Source organism: Myotis yumanensis, unplaced genomic scaffold (genome assembly GCF_028538775.1).
Source record: "Myotis yumanensis isolate MYYU_CA2020_CCGP unplaced genomic scaffold, mMyoYum1.0.hap1 SCAF_5, whole genome shotgun sequence".
NCBI lineage: Eukaryota > Metazoa > Chordata > Mammalia > Chiroptera > Vespertilionidae > Myotis > Myotis yumanensis.
Genome location: NW_027223756.1, coordinates 51,366,033 through 51,392,044, shown reverse-complemented (window position 1 = coordinate 51,392,044; position 26,012 = coordinate 51,366,033). Strand labels below are relative to the sequence as shown.

General features: G+C 39.6%; 1 protein-coding gene across 2 annotated transcripts in view; it reads left to right on the top strand.

The window, feature by feature from the left end:
- The first annotated feature begins 2,211 nt into the window (after window positions 1-2,211).
- OTUD4 (OTU deubiquitinase 4) overlaps window positions 2,212-26,012 on the top strand; it is a 49,201-nt gene continuing 25,400 nt past the window's right edge. The window contains exons 1-10 of one of the 2 annotated variants that reach the window (XM_070415245.1): window positions 2,212-2,727; window positions 8,590-8,673; window positions 11,727-11,777; window positions 15,154-15,200; window positions 15,891-15,963; window positions 17,910-17,991; window positions 20,306-20,438; window positions 23,815-23,872; window positions 24,098-24,215; window positions 24,308-24,372. In XM_070415245.1, coding sequence (XP_070271346.1) covers window positions 2,569-2,727; window positions 8,590-8,673; window positions 11,727-11,777; window positions 15,154-15,200; window positions 15,891-15,963; window positions 17,910-17,991; window positions 20,306-20,438; window positions 23,815-23,872; window positions 24,098-24,215; window positions 24,308-24,372 — 870 coding nt within the window. In that variant the 5' untranslated portion in view covers window positions 2,212-2,568. Of the gene's footprint in view, window positions 2,728-8,589; window positions 8,674-11,726; window positions 11,778-15,153; window positions 15,201-15,890; window positions 15,964-17,909; window positions 17,992-20,305; window positions 20,439-23,814; window positions 23,873-24,097; window positions 24,216-24,307; window positions 24,373-26,012 lie in introns of those variants that run through there. The other variant, XM_070415246.1, reaches the window with a different exon arrangement.

The window sequence follows — 26,012 nt, the reverse complement described above, 5'->3', positions numbered from 1 at the left end:
CCTGTGCATGAATTTCGTGCACTGGGCCTCTAGTATTAAAATAAATGTGAAGAAAGGCATGTTGTTTTTTTTGCATATCAGAAAGTCTGTTGCTTATAAAATGAACACTATAGGATCTACTCACCTGAGGAATTCAATATTTAAGCTCTATGGTTCAGATGTTACTTTACTTTGAATTCTTCTGTGGGTTTTAAAGGGAAGCTAGCCCTAGCCGGTTTGTCTCAGTGGATAGAGCATCGGCCTGCAGTCTGAAGGGTCCCAGGCTCCATTCCGGTTGAGGGCACATGCCCAGGTTGTGGGCTCGATCACCAGTAGGGGGCATGCAGGAGGCAGCCAGTCACGGGTTCTCTCATCATTGATGTTTCTATCTCTCTCTCCCTCTCTGAAATCAATAAAAACAAAAACAAAAAATCAAACCTATTGGAAAAAAAAAAAAGAGGCAAGCTATGTTGTAAGTAGTGGCAAACCTCTGTAATTCTTTTTGAGTGGAATGAGAAGTGTATGCAATGTAAATATTTTTTGAAGAAAAGAAACAGGTTTGACTTGAAACTAGATTTTTCTAAGTGATTCCATAATGTTTATTTCTTTACACCATGTACAAAATTTAATATTGGGACAAGAAACTTTAATTAGGTCACAGTAACTTATATATTCTCTAAAAACAGCACGATTGGAAATAGAATTTTTAAACATTAAGAAATCACATTGAGCTCCGGCTGGTTTGGCTCAGTGGATAGAGGGTCGGCCTGTGGACTGAAGGGTCCCAGGTTTCATTCCAGTCGAGGGCACCTGCCGGGGTTGTGGGATCGATCCCCAGTGGGGGGCGTGAGGGAGGCAGCCGATCAATGATTCTCTCTCATCATTGATGTTTCTCTTTCTCCCTCTCTGAAATCAATAAAATATATTTAAAAAATCATAGAGAAGCTCCAAGGTGAATACACAAGCCAGTCACTAATAGCTTGCACCAAAAGCACTGAAAACTAATTTCTAGAGTTTCAGTAATTTGCACTGTACGTCCAGCTCACCCTCTGGCCTGCCTTAGCTCCATCCCAGTTTCTTTGGCTACACGTCTAACCTCGCAACACCCCAGCTTCCTTCTCCCCCAACTCCACCTTGGCCTCAGACTGCAGTAAATTTTGCGATTAACCATGTGTTTAAGTAATTAGGACATCAGCTGCTGTTGAATTTTAGCAAAATAAAATCCCGGAGTCACAAAAACATGCCGGGTTCTCAACATAAACTCGTCATTGAACGTCACAGGGTGGGGAGTGGAGCAGGAAGCCTCCAGGCACGACTGGAGGCCGTGGCAAGACCAGCATGTTATCCAGCAACTACATGGTGACATTTTAAAGGAAAAAAACAACCACTAACATTTTTCGGACCATTGACATTTCTTTGCGCTGGGTGCGCAGCTACCGTGGCAGGGGGAACCAGAACGTCTGTGGCAAAGGCTTCTTGCCATAGCGCGTGAGCCGCACTTGGAATGTCTAATAGGAATCCGCAGTTCGCGGTTGCTCCATGGACAGTCTGTGTCGTCCAACACCGCGCCAGTTCGGCAGGCTTCGCCCGGAGCTCTATTTTCTGCTTAAGCCCTTAAAGCCACCGCCATGGAAACGCCCGGAGAAGAGGCCGGGGGGAGGGGTGCAGACAGGTGCGCCCTCTGTTTGGGAATACACAAAGGGCCGACCCGGCCGCCGCCGTGTCCCTGGCAACTCCACGCACGCAGGGCGCGCGCACTTCCCGCGGCCACGAGGCGCAGTGGGCAGCCCGGCGAGCGGCGCGCGCAAGTCACCGCGCGTCAGCTCGCGGAGAACCCTCGGCCTGCGCTCTCTCTCTCTCCGGCGCGGGCCCGGGAAACGCGAAGCCGGCTCCGGCGGCGCAAGCGCTGTAGGGATCTGTAGTCCGCTGGCCTCCCAGGCGCGCGTCACCGCTCGTCGCAAGCCGACTTCCTGCCGCTGCCCAAACTACACCTCCCGGCATCCTCTCCGCTGTCGGGCCGAAAGCGAAAACAAATTCTGGGCTGTGAGGGGAGCTGCCCTCTGCCGGCTTCCCCCACCCGCACCCCGCCGCACCGGTGCCCTGCTGCGAGGCGTGGAGGCGAAAGGCCGCGTTTTTCTCTCGTGGCTTCCTTGGCCCCGGCTGTCGGGAGTGCGGGGCACGCAGGCCTTGTTTCACCAGAGCCGGCCTCGCGCGCGCGAGGGGCGGGGTTTCCTCGCTTCACCCCAGTCGGGACGAGGAAACTTGTGGGGAAGGCGACCCCGGCCCGGGTCTGGAGCACGGCAGCGAGGCCGCCGAGGAGTGACTTCTCACTCTCGGGTTTTCCTTACAGTTCCTCCCGGGAGCGCGGCCCCTCGGAAGGCGGCCGCGTGCGCACAGCCATGCACTAGGCAGGGCTCCCCTATGCGCTCGGAGCGCGCGGACCGCTGCCTCGGGCCGCCGTCGCCGCCTGCCGCCCGCGGAGCCCTAGACACAGCCGCCGCCCGCCCTAGGCCGGGGCGTAGAGGAGCCGGCGGCGCGGCCATGTGGGGCTAGCCCGCGCCGCGCCTGGCCTGCAGCGGGACCGGCAACATGGAGGCGGCCGTCGGCGTCCCCGACGGCGGGGACCAGGGCGGCGCGGGGCCCCGCGAGGACGTGACGCCCATGGACGCATATCTGCGGAAACAGGGCTTGTATCGGAAATTGATCGCCAAGGACGGGTCCTGCCTGTTTCGGGCTGTGGCGGAGCAGGTAATGGGGCGGAGGTCGGGGGTCGGGGGCGGTGGGGCCGGGGTGGGGGTAGGGGCCGTGGGGAGGGGGAAGCGCTGGCCCGCAGCCACCCGGGCGGCCTGCGTCCGGGGCTGCGCGTGGCCCCGCTGTCGTCACAGCCGCCCATTGTAACGCCGGAATGGGACGCTGTCCTGGGTCTGGACGCTGCAAATCGAAACTTAAAAACCCGCAGATGAACTGGGTGTCGCCCCTCCTGGGGAAGAGGTAGCGTCGTGGACCGCCCGCGAGGCCTGCGGAGAGCAAGGCATCGGTAGTGGATGGATGGCTGGGGACTCGGCGGAATGATCTTTTTCCATCCTGTCCCGCGTTCCCCTTCTCTCCGTTTTGTCGGCAGAGCGTCCTCACCCGCAGACCCGGTGTTTACCGGAGGCGGTGGTGCGGCCGACCTGACTCGGAGAACATTGCTTTTTCCGCGGCCGGACTTTGGCCTGCGGGGCGCTCCGGGCCGCCGTTGTCCACCTGAATCTGGAGGGGGGCCATGGGCAGTACGGGAAAGCCAGCCTTTAAGAAATAGAGAATGTCTTAAAAGATTTGTCTCAGTAGTTCCCACACTTTATTTTGCTTTGCAAGGCAGTGTAGGTATACTAAAATAATTTACTTTTTTTTTTTTTAAAGTCTGTTTTGGTGTTGGTCAGTAGGGAGGATGTTCCTGGTGCCTTAGGCCCTTCTTGACCGGATTTTCCCGTTAATGGTCAAAATCACATTCTCACACAGTTGCTTAGGAAGTTGTTTCTGATTTTTTTGGGGCGTAAGAGAGCCGGTTCCGCGTTATATAACACCGAGTGGTTGGTAGGTATGCAGCCACCAGAACCCATCCTATATTGAAAATATCTGCTAAAATAGTTGGATGAAAGTTTTCACGTTACTGCCCTGGCGTGTGTTTCATACCATTCACAGTTTGCTCTCCTTTGCTTGAGGGGATTCACTCCTCCCCTCCGTGGGGTTTTTAGGTTTCTGTTTCTCTCACCTTTTTTGAATGCTAAATAGCTTTCAAAAGTTCTCTTTGTGAAAAATGTTTTACTCTGTAGACCAGTCGATTCTAATTTTTTTTTCAACATCAAAAAAATATAGGCCAGTCTTTTATTTTTCGAAGGCCCTCTCTTCACATTCAGCAGCATGAAGTCTTTTTTTAAAACGAGAAATTGGTTGAACTGGTATGCCCCTTTGTATTAGGTGTCGTTGTCATTCAGACGTTCTTCTAAAAGCTTCGCAAATCAAGCTCTGTCTTTTCCAGTTCATTATTTTTCTCTAATTTTTAGAAATTTAGGATGTTCCAGTGTTGCTCTGGGATGTGTTCACACACACCCACCCCAGCCTTCACTATTAGGAGTAGGTACACAGTATGTCCCAGTTATGAATTCTCCACATCTCCGTCCGTCCTGCTGCTTCTGTCTCAGCCTTCCTGAACGCCTCAGCACTCCGGAAGCAGAGGGGAGAGGTGACAGTATATTATATATTCTGTTAGCTATAGCAAGAGTTCGGTCCGGAAGAGGTAGAAACCCACAAAAGTGTGGCGTTTATTTGGAATTGGATTTCCAGATTTTGCTTTATATTGAAGCAGAAAGGTGTGCCTTATTTCAGTATTCCATGCCATAGATAATTGGTGAACTTGATTATACAGAAGCCTCTGTTTTGTAGTGGGATTTCTGTTTTTAAGTAGAAGGGGGCAAGAGCTAGTTGTACAAAGAACTCGTTGCTAACATCAGGTAGATTACAATGAGATACAATAAAATGTGTTAAGTTAGGCCTAAGGGAACATCCCCTCCATTTATGCGACTGGTAATTTTTAGTATACAGAGTTTCGGGAGCTTAATGCCATGAATTTTGGGAAAGCTCAGTTCTTTAGTAGACATGGGCTAAGCATGGAGCCTTTATGGCCAAAGGCAAAGTATGTGTGGGGGTGGGGCAAGGGAAGTAACACCAACCTCAGGCTGTCCTTTAAAAATATGTACAAAGGATTTATTTGTTTTGCCAACATTTTCTCTAGTATCAAAATAATTTATCGTTTCTAAGAAGGAGTCAGAGTAAGTAATCTAAATGGCAGTCATTGGGGGGAGTGGGGTAGAGACTTGAGTTAGGAATAGTCTTTCCCTCCAATTTACCTGATTTAGAGAGGCCCTTCCCTTTTTACACTTCTGGACTTGGGCCTGCAGGAGGCCTGACCTGAATCAGCTTTGTGGCCATGGAGCTAAAAATAGGGCACTCTTAGAGGACTTGCTAAAGCAATGTATCTCAGTCTTTCCCAGTGTTTATCATTATCTTGTCTCAAGTAAAGATAGAAAAGCCTCCCATTTTTAGCTTATTTCATCTATAATAATTTGCAAAGATATTTGTCATTTCAAATCTTCCTGAGTGTCCTTGAACTTGCACTATATTATACTTTTTGAACAGTTGTCATGTAACCTTGTTGCTTCTCTTGCAGTGCTTGGCTTTGAAAAGCACCAGCACCCAACACTTTATGGAAGTTGGCTTAGAGTTTGCTTCTGAGTAACAGGTTCAGATTTCATGTGCTAATAAAATCTTTATTAAAATGAGAAAAAACAGTATGCCTACCATTGTTTTTGATGGAAAATAAGCTTTATTCACGTATGTCTGCCACCTGTTGCTAGGTAAATTGCATTAAGACTAGCTTCACTTTGCTAACTGCAAGAAAGCCCTATCAAATGACACTACAATTTACTCAGACTAATAATACCTTGATTCATAATGGTGTCTGATTTAACTTATGTGAAGTGTCATTAACTATCATTTATTTATTGGCAAAAAAAATTGTGTGGTGTTTATTTTTATATATGGATAGTTCTTCTAGTGCAGGAAGCTAACAGTATGTAAAGATGCTTTTTAATAGTTCCCAGGACAGCATTGCAAAATAAGCTGCTATACTGAAAACAAACTAATTGCTCATCTCAGACAGTGCATCTTCAGTATATCTCAAAGTAAAGGGACATACTAGCTGTCCAGACAGTTGGGCCTCTGGTTCTGTGGATATAAATGAGCCTTGGCTGTTATCCAAAGAGACTTGTAAAATGTGCAGCTGAAGTTGTCCCCTTTCCTGCTTACTGTGAGCATAAGGGAGAATCTCTCAATTGGAATTGTAACTTTTTAAGGTATAGTTGGCATACAATATTATATTAGTTTCAGGTGTACAAAATAGTCATTTGACATTTTCATACTTTATAGTATGATCACCCCACTAATCTAATCTGTTACCATGTAAAGTTACCACAATATCGCTGACTATATTCCCCTCCACCCCTTTCACCCAGTTCCCCATCTCTTTCCCTTCTGGAAACCTTCCCTTTGGTCTTTATTTCTATGAGTCTGTTTTGTTTTGTTTGTTCATTTTTTTTTTTTATTCCACATGTAAGTCAAACTACTATACAGTAGTCTTTCTTTGAGTTATTTTAGCATCAATACTCTTTAGGTGTCCATTCAGGTTGTTACATATGGCAAGATTTTATTCTTTTTTATTGCTGCATAATATTCCATTGTATGTGTATGTATACACCCACCATGTCATCTTTATCCATTCATCTATCTATGGATACCTTGCTTCCATATTTTGGCTATTGTAGATAATGCTGTGGTGAACATGGGGGTGCACATTTATACTAATAAAAGGGTAATATGCTAATTAGACCAGACATCTTCTAGACAGCCTTCTGGACAAAGCCACAGTGGGGGGGGGGGGGGGGGGGGCGAGGCAGAGGCAGTTAGGGGCGACCAGGCGGCAGAGGAGAGCAGTTAGGAGCAATCAGGCAGGCAGGCAGGCAGGTGAGCAGTTAGGAGCTAGCGGTCCTCGATTGTGAGAGGGATTTCCGACTGCTGGTTTAGGCTCGATCCCAGTTGGACATCCCCTGAGGGATCCCGGATTGAAGAGAGTGCAGGCTGGGCTGAGGGACCCCCACCCCCATCCCCACCCCCATGCACGAATTTCATGCACCTGGCCTCTAGTGTCTTTTTGAATTAGTGTTTTTTTTTTTTTTTTTTTTTTTTGATAAATACCCAGAGGGTAATTTCTGGGTTATATGGTACTTCTGGTTTTATTTTTTGAGGAGTCTCCTTACTGTTTTCCATAGTGACTGCACCAATTTGCAGTCTTACTAACAGTGCACCAGAGTTCTCTTTTCTCCACATCCTCACCAACACATGTTATTTGTTGACTTTTTGATAATAGCCAATCTGACTATTGTGAAGTGGTATGTCATTGTGGTTTTGATTTGCATTTCCCTGATGATTAGTGATGTTGAGCATCTTTTGATGTCTGTTGGCCATTTGTATGTCTTCTTTGGAAAAATCTTTTTTCATGTCCTCTGCCCATATTTTTTATTGGATTGTTTATTTTTTTTATTATTAAGTTTTATGAGTTTCTTATGTATTTTGGATATCAATCCCTTATCAGAAATATTGGAGCTGTAACTCCTAAAGATACTTTATAATAAAATTTCAAGTGGCCTTCATAGTAGTTGAGAAGTGGTTATTTTAAATGTCAGTTGTTGTTTTTTTTCTCCACCTTGGTCCTATAGGGTACCAGGAATACCTTCTTTTGAGACACCTAGTAATAGAAAATAATTTTGATCTTAAGTGTGGAAGTTAAAGTATTGGAGGCTAGCCAAAGGGTTCCTATGCATTTATTTGATAATAGTTTGTTTGAAACCAAAGCTTTGGAATTTTAGTAAGAGGCAAAAGGCCAATAAATTATCTTTTTGTTGAAATAGTAGCTTAACACTTGGATTGCGGGAAACGAGTTAAGTTGGCTCGCGTGAATTGCGCGTACTCCGCGGGAGCCGTCTTAACTCCGTTCATATAGATTTGCGGTGGAGTGCGGGAAACGTGTAAACTCGGGCCGAATGTAACTGCGTATTACCAAATATTTGTTTGTTTGCCGTTCACAAAGATACCTACCTGCGTATGCGAACCGCCATCTTATATTTTGGCGGGAAATTCACCCAACACCGTAGTGTTAACTGAAGAACACAGGCTACAGAGTGAGAGGGTTTGGTTCATCTTTGTAGTGTGGCTTATTTCAGGTGGTGCTTTAAGATTTTGGGCAGCCTGGCCGGTGTGGTTCAATGGTTAGCATTTACCCATGAACTAGGAAGTCAGGGTTTGATTTCCCCTTCAGGGCACATGCCCAGATTGTGGCTCGATCCCCAGCAGGGGGCATGCAGGAGGCAGCCAATCAATGATTCTTTCTCATCATTGATGTTTCTATTTCTCTCTCTTCCTTCCTCTCTGAAATCAATATAAATATATTTAAAAAATATTTGGGGCATAAGAGCAAGTTTCGAGGCTATTGGGATGACAGCACAGCAGTGTGTTTGCATCCTGTGTGCTGCTCACTTGGATGTTCTTTCAAGAGTCCTGTAAGAATGAGTACCTTAATTTTTCTGAAACCACAGGGGACTTAAGTTTCTACATAAGGCAAGTAATTTAAAATGCATGGGGTGAATCTAAGCACTGCGCAGATTAGTTAGTTCTGCTTTGTGAAGAGCAAAGTTACAGTAGAGGGCTGACCAAGAGAGGAAAGTGTCTTAAGTTCATAAAGATTTTCTTAAAGGAATGATTTCAGTATTTCAGTGACCTAAAGGAGAAATGGAAGTAAACTCTTTGTAGAATGGCATCTGGTTTAAGAAGTACTACTGTTTGTATGTGTCATGCCATCCTTATGATTAGAGAGAGAAATGGGAATGAATAAAGGTCTAGAAATTATAGAAAGACAAATGGTGTGTCTGTTGGTTGAGTTTTTTTGGATATGTGTAGGTTGCAACTTAAATCTTATTTTAACAAAATGCTTAATAGTGTGTTGCTTTTTCTTTTTAGGTATTGCATTCTCAGTCTCGACATGTTGAAGTCAGAATGGCCTGTATTCACTATCTTCGAGAGAACAGAGAGAAATTTGAAGCGGTAATTTGTAATTTTAAACAAAATGGTATCTCGACTTGCATTTACAGTTCACCATTTAGAAGTGGTCTAGTGGGAATTTCACAGGATGGAGCTTAATGGGGGGTTATGAAAATCCCCCTTATTAAAAAGAATTGCTTTATTGAGTTTAAATCCAATTATATTCTTTTGTGATAGTTTTTATGCCATTTAGTGGTATTCATTTATTATTCTGGCATTTACAAAGCTTCTGTGACAGATAAGACACAGCTATGAAGGATAGAGGGTGACTTGGATATGCAGGATCCATATGCAGGATCCTGGCATATTAAGAGTGAGTTTTGTCTGACATAGTCAGGGTAAATGGAGTATTGTGGTTAATAGAGTTTTCCGTGATTTGTAATCCCCTATGAATTAAAAAAAAATTCATACTAAGTCTTTTATTTTATCAGAAGGCATTTATATATTTTTAATTTTCAGGCTTCATCATTGTGAATCATATAAGAATACTATAATTATGTAAATATGGTTAATAGTTAATAGAGAATGTTGTAGAACACTTTACTGGAATTTTCTCAGTAGTATGTAGTAGGCTGTGAAATATGACAATCACCTATTTTCATTTTACATTGAAAGCCTTACAAGATTTGCTTAGAATTAAGTCATCTGACAACTCAATGGTATTCTCCCCTGTGGACTGCTAAAAAGAACATTGGTGTTTTGCAAATGACTCAATTCTGAGAGTTAATAGATAAATGGTTCTTAGTTTAGATATGCTGTTGGGTTGGTTTTCCTATATTCAAGCAAAGTATTATTACTGATAACATTTTTTTGAGTGCTATTTTATCAGATGGACAATAATCCATTTCAGGAAGGAGAATTATCTACTTGATCAGGAGATATGAAAACTTGTCTTACAGAAAGAAAACTGGTAGTGAGGCTAGATAGAATATTAGGGTGAGGTGGAGAAGAGAAAGGTAAATGGAGTGGTCTTTAAGTATTTGAAGTTAGTCATTGTTATTGACCCCAGAGGGTAAAACTCTCTTGACAGTAATGGAAATTACTAACACTGGTTGAGCACTTAATATGTGCCAGGCATTTTAAATGCTTTGCATATATTTATTTAACCCTTGCAGTCTTTTGAGGTATTACCAGAAGTTGAAAGTTCTAAAGGGGTAAATTTCACTTTACCATTTCTGTTGGCCAAAATGGGAAAAGGCTGTCATGGGAAGGGGGCGGGGTGTTGTTCCTTGTGACTGAGGATGTTCAGTCAAAGCCTAGGTCAGTGATGGCGAACCTTTTGAGCTCGGCGTGTCAGCATTTTGAAAAACCCTAACTTAACTCTGGTGCTGTGTCACATGTAGAAATTTTTTGATATTTGCAACCATAGTAAAACAAAGATTTATATTTTTGATATTTATTTTATATATTTAAATGCCATTTAACAAAGAAAAATCAACCAAAGAAATGAGTTCGCGTGTCACCTCTGACACGCGTGTCATAGGTTCGCCATCACTGGCCTTGGTGGATGCTTTCTGATTAGAAAGGAGAGTCTTATATTGGATATAGGCTTGCAGAACACTGCTTGGGTCTCTTCCAACTTCAAATGGTTCTGTGGGGTTTTTAAGTCTATAAATAATCACCTAATATAGAACAGTATCCTCTGATTGGTGGGATATTTAAAATAGATAGCTATTTTATTATAATATGTGTTGAAGTCTTAAGATACTTTTTGGAAATTTGACAGTATACTGTCTATAAAATAATCTCAATCTTAAAAAAATCCATGGGCATTTAAAAGATTTTTATAGACTTGGTAGTGTACTTTAATGTTTTTAAGTGTATTGCTTTGCAAAATTGACTGGGCCTGTAATTTTTTTTTTTTTTTAATATATTTTATTGATTTTTTTACAGAGAGGAAGGGAGAGAGATAGAGAGTTAGAAACATCGATGAGAGAGAAACATCGATTCAGCTGCCTCCTGCACATCTCCCACTGGGGATGTGCCCGCAACCCAGGTACATGCCCTTGACCAGAATCGAACCTGGGACCCTTCAGTCCGCAGGCCGACGCTCTATCCACTGAGCTAAACCGGTTTTGGCATGGGCCTGTAATTTAAAAAAATTGAATTTGATGTTTCAGATGGTGTTTTAGGGCTTTCTTGATTAAATTAGTATAATCACTATTAGAAAAACAAAAAATGTTATCACAGCTTTTTCTTTTTTTTTTTTTTTCTTTTTTTTTAAGATTCGTTACTGATTTTTAGAGAGGAAGGGAGAGGGAGGGAGAGAGAGAGAGAGAAACATGTGCCATGACCAGGAATTAAACCTGCAATCTTTTGGTGCATGGGATGATGCCCAACCAGCTGAGCCACACCAGCCAGGGCTCACATAGCTTGAATAAACTTTTATTTTTATGTTAAGGTGACAATGAAGCAAAGTGTATTAGAAAAATCTTACTGATTTTTTTCAAAATATCTTTAGCATTATTAATTCTCATCTCTGACCTAAGGAACAGTGAATATTCATATCTGTATTAGTAAACTAATATGTCTTAGCTAATGTATCTGTCTTTGTTTATTCTCCTCTATATTAATCTTAAAATGCTGCTTTTATCATATCATTTCTCTGTTCATAATGTCACTTGCAGTGACCTTGTATTGCCTTCTCTCCCTCTTCTGAAAGTCCTGTCTGGGCTCACAACTTTCTATAAACAGATGTCTAGTCTGAGTTCTCTCTCTCTCTGCTCTCCCCACGAAAGTGCCCTGTTCCTGCTGACCAGGTCACTCCTGTCTGCCCAACACAGTGTCCTCTCTGTTTCCACATGCTATATTGTCCCTGTGTCTGTCCACATCCTGTCCAGGAAACCTTTTCTGATAGTGTTTCCTCCTTTAAATTCTTTTTGTGTGTTTATGATCTTCACTTACTGATTTGTATGTATTTTCATAGATTATATATGTGTATATATATTTTACTGTTACTGAGGTATCTAAGGTTTATGTAAAAACTCAGTAATTCACAGTAGAGAGTTTAACTGTTGCTTTGATGTATTCCTAATAGACTTTTTTTCCTTTTTCAGTTTATAGAAGGATCATTTGAAGAGTATTTAAAACGTTTGGAAAATCCACAGGTATGCAGTAATCTTTTATCTATTTTTTATATATAAGATTAATATTATAGTGTATGGAAGGGTTACAGTGAGTTACCCTCTTTCCTTCTAAACATTTTTTAGGTGCACATTTTACATAGCATTTAATTGGAAGACAGTTGGAGCTTTGTACTGTACTGTACACTAGATGTTGCCTAGGGACAGGGTCGTGGTATCTTTATCTTTGTTATAATGGCATGTGAATGTAGTATAAAAGAGCTAAAATAACACTGGTGATGACTTTCATGATGCTGTGTTGGTAGGTGTATGGGGATTGGTGGACAGGGCAAGATTTGATTACTTCTTCAGGTATCTGAGAAGATAGGTTCTCTTATGGAGTTTTTATTTCCCATGATTAGCTTGAGAAGAAGGAAGAGTCTGTTGAGAGTAAAAGGTCAGCACTTCCCCACCAGGTCTCACTGCCACACTTCCTCAGTCAGGTTGATGTTAAAATAAATTTTTTTCTGCTTACAAAACTCCTGTAAAAAATCCATATATCATGGAATGTCATGTAGATGTTCCATTATCCCCAGAGGTAATTACTGCCAATTTTAAAATGACATTAGCAAAGGATGAAGCTAAGGAGAGGAGTCAGGTAGGGAGGGAAGGGAATAATAACACAAGACCAGGGTGTTTGGTCAGCAACTGGTATCTCAGTTTGATTCCCTAGCATTAGTTTGAGTGCTTGCTGTGGGCCAAGAATTGCCAGTCACCCTGGGGATGCAAAAGTGAGAAAGTACATATGCCATAAGAAGGGCAGGTATGATGCTATAGACCAGCGGTTCTCAACCTGTGGGTCGCGACCCCTTTGGGGGTCGAACAATCCTTTCACAGGGGTCGCCTAAGACCATCAGAAAACACATATATAATTACATATTGTTTTTGTGATTAATCACTATGCTTTAATTATGTTCAATTTGTAACGATGAAATTAGGGGTCACCACAACATGAGGAACTGTATTGAAAGGTCGCGGCACTAGGAAGGTTGAGAACCACTGCTATAGACATTCAGAGTTTTGTTTCTAGCTGGGGAGGCAAAGCAAGAGTTGGAGTTGGCATTTGAAGTCTGAATAGATTCTGAATAAGAAATGCCAGGGGTGAAGGGCAATTTCAGGTAGTGAAAATTGTGAGCAGTGCAGATTCAGAATGCAGTCTAGTTTTATGGAGCATGGAGCATTTGAAAGTAGGAGGTAATGAGAAATAAGTCAAAGGGCAAGCTCTGGGTCAGATCATGAGGAACCCTTCAGTGCTAAGCTCACCAGGTTGGAGCTTACGCTTTAGACCAGCATCTCTCAGTGTGAGTTACACACCATCTGCATCAGGATCACCTGAGGTAGTTGTACAGATGCAGGTTCCCTGTTCTTTATTACTGATCTGAATCAAAGTCTGCCTGGGGCCTGGGAAACTGGCATTGGGAAGCCTTGCAAGTTTTTTGGGGCAGGAAGTGAGTGAGTGTGTTTTGTTCACTACTGTGAACTAGAGAACAGTGCCTGACATTTATGTTGACTGAATGAATGGATGAAAGAATTTTGTATATAGGTTTTAAGGGAGATGAGATCAGAGGCAAGAAGACCAATTGCAGTGGTTTTAAGATATTTTTTTTTATTGATTTTTTTTTTTTTTTTTGAGAGAGAGAGAGAGAGAGATTGATTGATTTAAAATTGACCCTGGTTAGAGAAAATGAGAAGATACTGTGATAGCCCTTGTCTGCTTAACCAGACTACAGCAGAATTTATTCTGAAGATTAAATACTTTTAACATAGTACATTATTTGAGAGATAGTATTTTGTTGATGAGTAGAATAATTTTCCATTTTTTAAAGTGATGTAACACATTTTGCATTAGGTGTTGCTTGTGTTTGTGATCTGAGGAATTTCGTTTACACTAGAGGGGTGTTGCTTGCAGCAGTTGATGAGAAGCCATGATTGTTAGGTAGAGACCTATTTTAAGAAAATCTATTTTAATATATGGTACGCATTTCATTTTGAAAACCAGAACCAATTTTTAAGAGCTACTAAAATGAAAAGTCTCTGGGGAAAATATTATTATCCTCCTCTGTGTTCATTGTCTAAAATCTTTTTCTTACCTCAAATTTCTTTCAAGGAAAAGGTGGCAGCATTCATTTACCATAGCTCATTATTTTTAGTGACTATTGGTATTAAGTCTTTACTAATTTCACAAATAGTGTAGAATACATTCTTATGGTAAAATGTTTAATATAGAATGAAAATAAATCCTTTATTTTCCCGGTTTCCACTGTCAGTTTAGGATGTTATCCTTCCAGTCTCCTCTCAAGGAATGTATGCATACATATTATACACATAACTTTTTGTTTTATACAATAGGATTCTTTTACTATGACTTTTCATACTAGTCAGTGATTTTTTTCCAAGTCACTGCATATGGGTATATATACCTCATTCTTTTTAATGATTGCATGTTCCATATATAGTGTGGGTAAAATGTGTAAGTTATTTAATTATTCCTTACCTATTAGTGGGATTTTGGGCTTTAACAAAATATTTTTTAAAACTATTAGAGATAGCTACAGTGAACATCCTTGTTTATGTTTGTGGACATAGGAAACGTTTCTGTAGGATAGGTTTATAGAAGTTGAATTGCTTTGTCTAAGAGTTTATGGACATATTCTAAGATTTTTATATATGCTGGCCATTTCCTCCTTAGAGACTTAAAGTGACTCCTTTAGGATTGTAGAATCTCTACCTCATTTGAAAAGGATTGCTGGGAGATTCTCTCTTTTTACCTTCAACATGTGCCAAGCTCTGTCCTGGGTGCTAGGTTAGAGGACAGAACCCTTGCATTCAACAAGTTCTCAACTTAGGGGTACCACTTCTTGGTCTTACCACACCACTAAGACCTGTCATTCCACTCCGTTACTAAGGATTTTTGCAACAGAGACTTAGGCTGCTTTTTAGTATATATAACATGCTTTATGTAAATGTTTTTATAATATTTATGATACTACTAATAACAAGCTTTCTGAGCTTTATATTGTATAAAGGTATGTATGAAGATGTTGTTTAAAGCAGCGATTTTCAACCTTTTTCATCTCAGGACACATAAACTAATTACTCAAAATCTGCGGCACACCAAAAATATATTTTTTACTAATCTGACAGAAAAAATAGGTATAATTTTGATTCATTTACACCTGATGGTTATTGTCATTTTTTAATTTGACAGTCTAAGGGAAAAGAGGTCAGTGCCCCTGACTAAACAGTCAGGCATTGCATGTTTTAAAAATTCTTGTAGCACATTTGTTGAAAATCGCTGGTTTAGAAATATATTGTAAAAAAGTCAGAGACATTTAAGGGCCATTTTTTTTCTTTAATACAGGAATGGGTTGGACAGGTGGAAATAAGTGCCCTTTCTCTTATGTACAGGTAAGCACTAATAACATAATTCAACAAAAATAAAGTCAGTGGAAAATTAATATATTACATTATACTAAAATTGTTAAAATAGTGATTTTATTCTTGGTTGTGAAGCATCTTTTCTAAGTTTTTTTTTATTGTATGAATTAGATTTTGACATTTAGATATATCAATGTTTAGAAATTTTAATTTTCAAGATATTTTTGGAAAGGAGTACAGAAAATTTTCCAGACCTCTGAACGTTATCATTTATCAACCTTACAGAGAAATGATTTCCTACTTTCTCAAGGCCAGTAGCACTGAAGAGCCACTAGAACAGAGGCAAAACACCTCTGTCAGTTATCAATTTTACTACTATTGCCTAGTAGAGGAGCAGGTGAACGCTTTATATTTTCTTTTCAAAATATCTTTGTACATTTCCTCTTCACAACTTCTATGGTTTTGAGGTTTCCTTTAAGAATTATATATGAAGTCACACATATACAAGCTATATTTGAAATTTTATTTTTTTGAAAAGATGCTTTTATATAGGTATTTTACAACTTAGTATTCCATTACTATCTTATATTTACTGCTATATCTTCAGTGCCTAAACAAATCATTACTTTGCATAAATTAGGCTTTTGAATGAATGAATGATATATCTCAATTTATAGGATATATTCCATCAGAAGTAATTTCTAAAAATGTTATTTTCAGGAAAGATTTTGTAATTTATCGGGAACCAAATGTTTCTCCTTCACAAGTAACTGAAAATAATTTTCCTGAAAAGGTAAGAATTTTTTCAGTGTTTTTAGAGCTTCAAGTGAAAGAACTACTCAGTTGCCACCTTGACCTCCTAAGCTATAATTTTAAAGTGGTTTTTGAAAATATTTGTGCATGAAGGCTGATACTGAGTTGATACAGTGTAATTCCTGTTAATCATCATTGAGCCGTATTATTTTGTATTAGTTTTTCCTGACAATTCACCATGTTGAACCCTATCACTAGAGAAAAAAAAGTTGAGATACTAGTGTATATGATTAACTAGACTATTACTCTTTTGTGTCAATATAAACATTAAATAGTAAAATAACTTGTAAAAATAGGTTCTTCCATTGCATCCAGAAATACTTTGGTAATCATGATATATTTCCCATTATAAAGATAATTTGCTGGCTAAGGTGCTATTTATTATCTGTTCAAAGCAGAAACAACTGGAAAAATATGTATTCTAGAAAGGAAAAAACCCCAGCTGATTCATTATAAGAAAACTTTGTTTTAATTACTTGTTTTGGAGTCATCCAGGCCAGTTGAAGTATCTGTCACCAAGCTAATGGTGGTAAGGAGGAGGGCAATTGAGTGAAATACTACCTTAATAAGGGCTTAGGGGTTCCTAACATGCTTGTCTCTGGATCTGGCCTTTTCCAGTACAGTTATTAGAATATGATATAATCTAAATAAAATCAGTGTGCATTTCTCTTTGTATAAGTAATTAACTATTTAGAAAGTACAGTTGATTTTTTTACCAACATGAGTTTGAACTACCTGAGTTCACTTATATGTGGATTTTTTTCAATGAATATATAGTCTGTCTTCTGCATCCCAAGGTGTCTGGATTCAATCAACAGCAGATTGAGAACAGTATTTTCTGATTTGAGGTTAGAGGTTGGGAATCTGCAGATGGGGAAGGCCAGTTGTATGCATTGTTCTACACCAGTGGTTCTCAACCTTTCTAATGCCACGACCCTTTAATACAGTTCCTCATGTTGTGGTGACCCCCAATTTCATTGTTACAAATTGAACATAATTAAAGCATAGTGATTAATCACAAAAACAATTTGTAATTATATATGTGTTTTCTGATGGTCTTAGGCGACCCCTGTAAAAGGGTTGTTCGACCCCCAAAGGGATCGTGACCCACAGGTTGAGAACCGCTGTTCTACACCTTTTGATATAAGGGACTTGACTATTTGTGGATTATGGTATGGCGGTTTGTGTGTCCTGGAACCAGTACCCTGCAGATACCTAGGGAGGACTGTAGATAAGTTTTGGGGGATTCAGAAGTTATATTTGGATTTTTGACTGCATAGGAGTTGGCACCTCTAACCCTCACATTGTTCAAGGGTTAACTGTACTTTAACTGTAAAGAAGCAGAAAAATTTTACTTTTGATTATGCCTCTTAGAGGTAAGTATTAATAAAATTTTGGAATATTTTCTTACGGTCTCTTACATCTTATTCTTTAGTAGCTGAAATCATGCTGTTATTTTTTTATATATATGTATTTTTATTGATTTCAGATACTAAGGGAGAAGGGAGAGAGAGATAGAAACATCAATGATGAGACAGAATCATTGATTGGCTGCCTCCTGCACGCCCCCTACTGGGTATCCAACCCACAACCTGGGCATGTGCCCTTGACTAGAATCGAACCTGGGACCCTTCAGTCTGCAGGCCAACGCTCTATCCACTGAGCCAAACCTAGGGCAATGTATTTATATTTTATCCCATAAGCATTCCCCAAGTCATTAAGAACTTTTTGATTTAATAGCTGTGTAACATTTCTGCATGTGAATTTACCATAGTTGACTACATTGGAGCTTTAGATTGCTTCTAAAATATTCACTTTCTGTTTGAAAATTATTTACTAGTGATTGAGAGATATTGGAGATAATAAGTTGCTATGTAAATACCAAATATGAAGTGCTGAAAGGTGTCTTTTATTTTTCCCTTTCAGGTATTACTGTGTTTTTCAAATGGAAATCATTATGATATTGTCTATCCCATTAAGTATAAAGAGAGCTCTGCTATGTGTCAGTGTAAGTTTCACCCTTGTGTTTGTATAGGAAATTATATTCCTAAGATATACAGTCTTAATGCACACAAGTCAGGGCAAATATACTCTGTTTTGTTGCATAAAAAGATATTTCTAAAAACCTTAGGTTACCAAAAATATTAATATTGTATTAAAAACTTCTTTCAATAGGAAAAAAGATCTAGTAGCTAGAGTTTGACTTATAAATATGAAGTTATTTATTTCCTGCAGTAATTAAGTTCAATAATAAGGATTTGTATGTGTTTTCAAAGCTGGGTAGTGTATGGCTTGAAAATTTACATGACCGAGCAAATCAAACATTTGATTATATTTGGCTCTAGAGCAGGGTTTCTCAACCTTGACACTATTGACATTTTGGGCCAGGTAAATCTTGTTGTGGGGGCTGTTCTGTACATTGTAGGATATTTAGTAGTATACCTAGCATCTACTGTGTAGATCTCCCATTGTGACAACCAAAAATGTCACTAGATTTTGCCACATATTTCCTGGAAGGATACACTTCCTTCCCAATTGAGAATTACTGCTCTATTAGTTCCTTCCTTTGTCTGTTCTAAATGCACATCACTCATACAAAACAGTAGTGCTGGTCATACAACAGCTTTTTCCTCAGTTTTTTTTTTTTTTTAAATTCTCACAGGAGGTTGAGAGAGTGAAAGGGAAGGAGGGAGAGAGAGAAAGAGAGAGAAACATTGATGTGAAAAAAACATCGATTGGTTGCCTCCCTCATGAGCCCTGACCTGGGCCTGGGATTGAAGCTGCAACCCAGGTACGTGCCCTTGACTGGGAATTGAACTCAAGATCCTTCTGTCTGCAGGCTGATGCTCTAACCACTGAGCACTCAGGCCAGGAGTCCCCTGTTCTTAAGCTAGTGGTGATCAGTAAAGATAATATGTAATGTAAATTTTTAAAATTAATTGATCTGTTTTGAGGTATGAAAGTCTAGCTGACTATCCTGGGCTGTGTCCTTTTTTTTCCAGCTAGTCAAAATCTGGACATGTCAGCTTTGAGAAGGATAGCTCATGGAGATTCCTTTCCTATATTTCTCAGTGCCTGTGGGTTGGATGATATAAGGTGTAGAAGAAAGATGGTTTGCTAGAAGGAAGTCTCTTAGGAAACTTATTGTTGATGAATTCTTAGTGTACTCTTGTTTCCATAAGAATCACTGTAGTAAAACCAATTGAGAATATTTGGTAATATATATTTCCATGTTTTCTGTGTGTGTTTTTTTAAGTAAAATGTTCTCTAAATATGCTTCTTCATTGGCTGCTGAGAATACATTTAAAATATTTTTATTTCAGAGAGAAAGAGAAAGGGAGAGAGAGATGGAAACATCAATAATGAGAAAGAATCATTGATTGGCTGCCTCCTGCACACCTCCTATTGGGAATCGAGCCCATAACCCAGGCATGTGCCCTGACTTGGAATCGAACCGTAGTTCAGTCATAGGTTCATAGGTTGATGCTCAATCCCTGAGCCATATTGGCTGGGCTGAGAATACATTTTTTAACAGTCTCTTTTTAGTCCCTTATGGAAAGTTATCTTCTTCCTAGCAGTCTTTTTTTTTAAAAATTTTTTGTTGTTTTGTTTATTAATCCTCACCTGAGGATATTTTTCCATTGATTTTTAGAGAGAGTGGAAGGAAGGGGGAGACACAGAGAGAAACATTGATGTGAGAGAGACACATCAATTGGTTGCCTTCCACACGGTCCCCACTCCCCAACTGTGTCTGGGGATCGAGCCTGCAACCCAGGTATGTATGTGCCCTTGACTGGAATCGAACCCAGGACCCTTTAGTCCATGGGCCGATGCTCTTTCCACTGAGCCAAACTGGCTAGGGCAAGTAGTCTTAATGTTTCTTAATGTTTTCTATCCAAGCCTCTTAAGGTTGGGGATGTTGTATGCCATCTATAATTCTCAGTTTCCTCATCTGTACAGTTAGAATAATTATACCACTGTGCTGGGATTAAATATGCAGATAATGTAAAGGCTTAACACATGAAGTGTAATAATTGCTCAATATGCATGTTTATCTTTTATTGTCATCATACTTGTTTCACAGTTGTGATACCTTTTTGTGTTGATATTTTTAAAAATGACAGTTATCTTATGTAATGATTTTAAACTAATTACACACAAATTCTGGTTGCTCTCTATGTAGGCAACTTTCTGATTAAATTTGACCATAGATGTTGCAGGTGTCCAGTTATGATTTTAGAAGCCTGGGCAGTAGATACTCAATTTTATGTTAGAACATAAAATTAGTTAATGTTGCAGAACATATCTCTTGTTAATTGCAGCTCTCCTTTATGAATTACTGTATGAGAAGGTATTTAAAACTGATGTTAGTAAAATCTTGATGGGACTCAACACTGCTGAAGTAGCTGGTGAAAGCCACAGTGAAATATCAGATTCAGAGGATGATAGTTGCAGGTAAGAATGAATTTAAATTCCAAGATATCTTTATAGTGCCGTACAAAGAAACAGTTCAGTAAATGATTCTGCAAGGAGTTCTCTGAAATTGAAATATTATGGTATTCCTAAAATATACCAATCTGCAGTAGAAGGTTCTTTGTTTCTGCCACTAATTTTACCTCATTTCTACTAAGGAACTGTTACTTTTAAAAACTTGTTTTGGGTTGGAAAGCATCTAATTCTATGTAATCTGGATGTGTATATATGGAATAGATTTGGTCTACCTATATCTGTGGTATTATAAAATTTTAAAGTTAAGCTGTCAATTGTTTAAGGATTCAGTGCTAAAAGAATGGCCATTTTGATTTCCTTGACTTTCTTTTATTGTTTTCTTAACACTTGGGTTGCGGGAGACGAGTTAAGTCGGCTCGCGTGAATTGCGCGTACTCCGCGGGAGCCGTCTTAAAACACTTGGGTTGCGGGTGAATTTCCCGCCAAAATATAAGATGGCGCGTTAAAATGCCTATATCTTTTGAAGTATGGTTTCGATTGAAATGAAATATTTGGTAATACGCAGTTACAATCGGCCCGAGTTTACACGTTTCCCGCACTCCACCGCAAATCTATATGAACCGAGTTTAAATAATGCCACCTCTTTTTCTTTTTAGATAATAAAAATCCCAAATTAGGGTATAGTGTGGGAACAGCTCTGGATAATGCTTCTGTTTAGGTTGTGAATAAGCACTTTTTAACTTTGTCTATGATATTTTTTCCCCCCCACACAGGACGTATAAACTAGTGGATAAGAGCTTGGGCTGTATACTTCCAAACCTGGTTTCAATACTGGCTTTCTGCCAACTTACTAGACTTGGGGAAAATTACTTAAATTCACTAAGAAGCCTCAATTCTGCATCTGTAAAATGAGATATATTAGTAGTTCCTCAAAGGGCAGAATCCTCCTATATAATAAAAGCCTAATATGCAAATAGACCCAATGGCAGAATGACCGGTGGCTATGATGTGCACTGACCACCAGGGGGCAGATGCCTAACGCAGAAGCTGCCTGCAGTCCCCAGGCCAGCCAAGGTGGGTGCCAGCGTGGTCCCCTAATTGCCCCGCCAGTCGCCCCACAGTCGCCCTGATCACCAACCAGGCCTAGGGACCCTACCTATGCACGAATTTCGTGCATCGGGCCTCCAGTTTATAATAATTAAATGAGATAACACATAAAGTGCATAAGCTAGTTCCTAAATATAGTGTCCAACATATTAGTTTTTATCAATAATAAGAATACTAGAGACCCAGTGCACAAAATTCGTGCATGAGTAGGGTCCCTAGGCCAGGCCGACGATCAGGGCCAATATGTGGGTGGGCCAATATGTGGGTCGACCGGCGGGTGGGGCGATCGGGGGGGCCCCCAGTGGCACCTGCCTTGACTGGCAGCCTGGCGCCGCCCGCTCATTGGCCCTGACCAGGGGCAGCTCCTGCGTTGAGCATCTGGCCTCTGGTGGTCAGTGCACGTCAAAGCGACTGGTCATTCCGCCGTTCGGTTGATTTGCATATTAGGGTTTTATTATATACGATATTTTATAGCAACTAATCATATTCCAATCCTAATGAAGTTAAACTATTATTGCTGTTGTATCTTAATAGGAAAGTCTCCTACTTGGTGTTACATACTGTGAAACTAGAGAAAGAAATGAAAATTGATATCTAATTCTTTATTAAGTACTTAATTATCTCTTTATCTGTAATTCAAGGCATTTCTTAAATTTTTCTGATCCTGATTGAAAAATTGTCTACCATTTCTTTATAAGAAAGAAATGAACAGTTAGGTTAGAATCTGGGATTGCCTTTATAAGTTTAATGCTAGAATGGACTAACTTTGCATAGGTAAAAATTTTACTCCATGGTCTTCTCCAGCACCAGTCTGATTAAGACATGTCATTGAACATAGGAGAAAGTTAATTAGGGAAGGTGTGCTCATTATAATGCTGTTTTTCTTTTTATACTTTACTATTGTAGCTCTTGGAACATGGGAGCCTTTCTCGTTAACTTTTTGCATTATTACAGATTTCTTGTGTCATATCTGGCTTAGGGAAGACAAGGCTTCAAGTAGGGAAGAATGCTATTTAATCATGGCACAATAGCTAGGCATAGTGTGATAGCAAGGAGGAAAGACTAGGGATGTTATACTCTTGTGCCTGGATTCTTTTCGCATTCACAGTGCTGAAGTACTGGAAATTATGGGTGCTTTTTAAAAATCTAGACACTAGCTACTTGGAGTCTCTTAAAGATTGCTGCATTTAAGGGTACAGACTTGGGAAATTGTCCCAAAGACTAGAAATTGATTTATGAAGGAGTGTTGGACAGAGGAGTACGGGTGGCTCCTCACCTCATCTCCCACTCTACTTGCCATCACTCTGTTTCAGCCTTGCCAGCCCTTGTCCTGTCCACACCAGGGTCTTTGCACTTGATTTCTGTTTTTTTCTGCCTGGAATACTGAATAGACATATGGTTTGCTATCTCGTTACCTTTAATTACTTATTCAAAAAGCCATCTCAACAAGTTCTTTCCTCATCCCACTTTTTATTATTTGAGCCTGGCTCAACACTATATTTTTTTCCTAACATCCCCAATAGCACTTATAAGCATTAGCATACTGAATATGGTTTGCATTCATTATCACTAGATTGTACATCTTTTTGTAGTGGAATATTTTGTTTAATGGATCATCATCTATGTATTGAAAGGAAATTTTTCTACATTGAATGTTTTATAAACCCAATTATTCTACTTACCTGAATTTCAGCTTATTTCTGTTTGTTTTATTGAGCCAGTAAGAACTACTGATAAAAGTCTTTGAATTATGTTTTATAAGTCACACACGCACGCACACTTTATTTTTTGTATATTTTTTAATCCTCACCCAAGGATATTTTTTCATTGATTTTAGAGAGAGTGGAAGGGAAGGGGAGAGACAGAGAGAAACATCCATTTGAGAGAGACACATAGATAGGTTGCCTTCTGTGTGCGCCCTCACCAGGGCCAGGGTTCAAGCCTGTAACCAAGATACGTGCCCTTGACTGGAATTGAACCCAGGACCCTTTAGTCCAGCAGTCGCCAACCAGTGGTCTGGGGACCGCTGGTGGTCTGTGAGGTCCAAAAGGTTGGCTACCGCTGTTTTAGTCCACAGGCCGACGTTCTATCCACTGAGCCAAACTGGTCAGTGCCACTTGTACACTTTATTAACATTTGTAAAGGCTCATTGGAAGATAGCTTTGACTTTGTGGAATATAACTCTGACTTCTGATATTTTTATGTGAAGTTAGAATAAATTAATTGCATGTGAACACATTTTGTACTAATTATGGTTATGTTTTTTCCTTTATAGGAGAAAAACTACCACCGCTAATGATGTAAATGGATTTAAAGCTCTGTCAAGTGATCAGGTATTTTTTTCTAAAGGTCTTAACTTGTTCTTTAATATAAGAGCTTATAAAAGTGTAGTCTTAATATTTTTAATCTTTTCTGGTACATTTTCAATAGAGTCAGGCGTATCTACTAGTACATTTTTCAGCAACTTAGTAATTTTTGAAGTTTTCTTTTGATTTTATTCTTATACATATGTCAAACAAAAATGTTTTATTTTTTTAATCCTGACTTTGTTTGTTTAGCACCTGAAAAACAATGGGAACTCCCAAAGCCTTCCTTTGTCTAGAAAGGTTCTTAAGTCACTCAATCCAGCGGTTTATAGAAATGTGGAATATGAAATTTGGCTCAAGTCTAAACAAGGTGAGTTTAAAAATCTGCATTTTCCATAAATTTGTTTTGTGGCACTTGAAAATAATTAAGTCAACTTGATATTATTCTGATATTATTTACAGCTCAACAGAAACGTGATTATTCCATTGCTGCTGGCTTACAGTATGAAGTTGGGGATAAATGCCAAGTAAGTGATTATATAGAAGAAAAGATCTTACCTGACATCTTATAATAGGAACCGAGTAAACAGATAAGTTTGAATGTGTTGTTAATTTGGAATTTTAGAATATATTTTTTCATGTATACATTTTCATGGTTTTAAATATTTAGCATTTTGATCATTTGAATACATTACCAAAATTGTATGTATCTAAAACCATGGCATCCTGTCACATGATCTTTAAAAAAATAATTTAATTTTTGATATTGCTTGCTTCAAAGAAGTTACAGTAACATTTTAGATTTTTAGATATTTTCATTACAGTTGGCAAATATTTTATAATTTGTTCAAACTTGATATTATAGGTCAGTTTGTTTTGCTTATAAGAGTTATCCTGGAAAATTGAGAGGTACATAATGTTTTTCTAAAAAAAAAACCACATATCTTTTTATTGATTTCAGAGAGGAAGGGAGAGTGAGAGAGAGAGAGAAACATCAATGATGAGAGAGAATCATTGATTGGCTGCCTTCTGTACGCCCCAATCTGGGGAGATTGAGCCCGCAACCTAGGCATGTACCCTGACTGGGAATCAAACCATGATCTCCTGGTTCATAGGTTGATGCTCTCACAGAGCCAAGCCAGCCAGGTGGTACATAATGTTTTTCGGTTGAATTAAGAAAGTAAAGTGGACTGACAATAAGAAGAGATTTTCATTTACTTTGAATAAACTATTGCTCTGGATTTAAGTAGCAGATTATTAAAGAGGAAAGTTGGATTAGATCAGTTTATTTTTGCTTAATCCTCACCGGAGGATATTTTTTCCCTTGCTTTTTAGAGAAAGCGTAGAAGGGAGGGAAGAGGGGGGAAAGAGAGGGAGAGACAGACACACATCAATGTGAGAAAGACACATCGATTGCTTCCCTGACGGAGTGGGGAGTGAACCTGCAAGCCAGGTATATGCCCTTGACTGAGAATCGAATCCGAGACCCTATGGTGTGCAGGGCGATGCTCTAACCCAGCGGTTCTCAACCTGTGGGTCTCGACCCCTTTGGGGGCTGAACGACCCTTTCACAGGGGTCACCTAGACCATCAGAAAACACATATATAATTACATATTGTTTTTGTAATTAATCACTATGCTTTAATTATGTTCAGTTTGTAACAATGAAAATACATCCTGCATATCAGATATTTACATTACGATTCATAACAGTAGCAAAATTAGTTATGAAGTAGCAAGGAAGATAATTTTATGGTTGGGAGTCACCACAACATGAGGAACTGTATTAAAGGGTTGAGGCATTAGGAAGGTTGAGACCGGCCAGGACACATCAGTGTTTCTTAACTTGGAGTGTTTTTGCACCCCCCCTCCCTGCTGAGCAATGTCTGCAGACATTTTTTTGTTTCCTAACTGGGAAGATGCTACTCACATCTAGTGGGTAAAGGCCAGGGATGCTACCAAATATCCTACAGTGTACAGGACACCCTTTCTCACTCCCCATGACAAAGAATTATCTGGTCCAAAGTGTCAAAAATGCCAAGGTTAGAGAAACTCTGGAAAAGGTAATTTCCAAAGGTCCCTTTTCTGTTGTTTATGATAAAAACGGACTATTTCCAAAATAAAAGCAATCCATGTACACAAAAATTAATTGGAAGATAATTTTTAT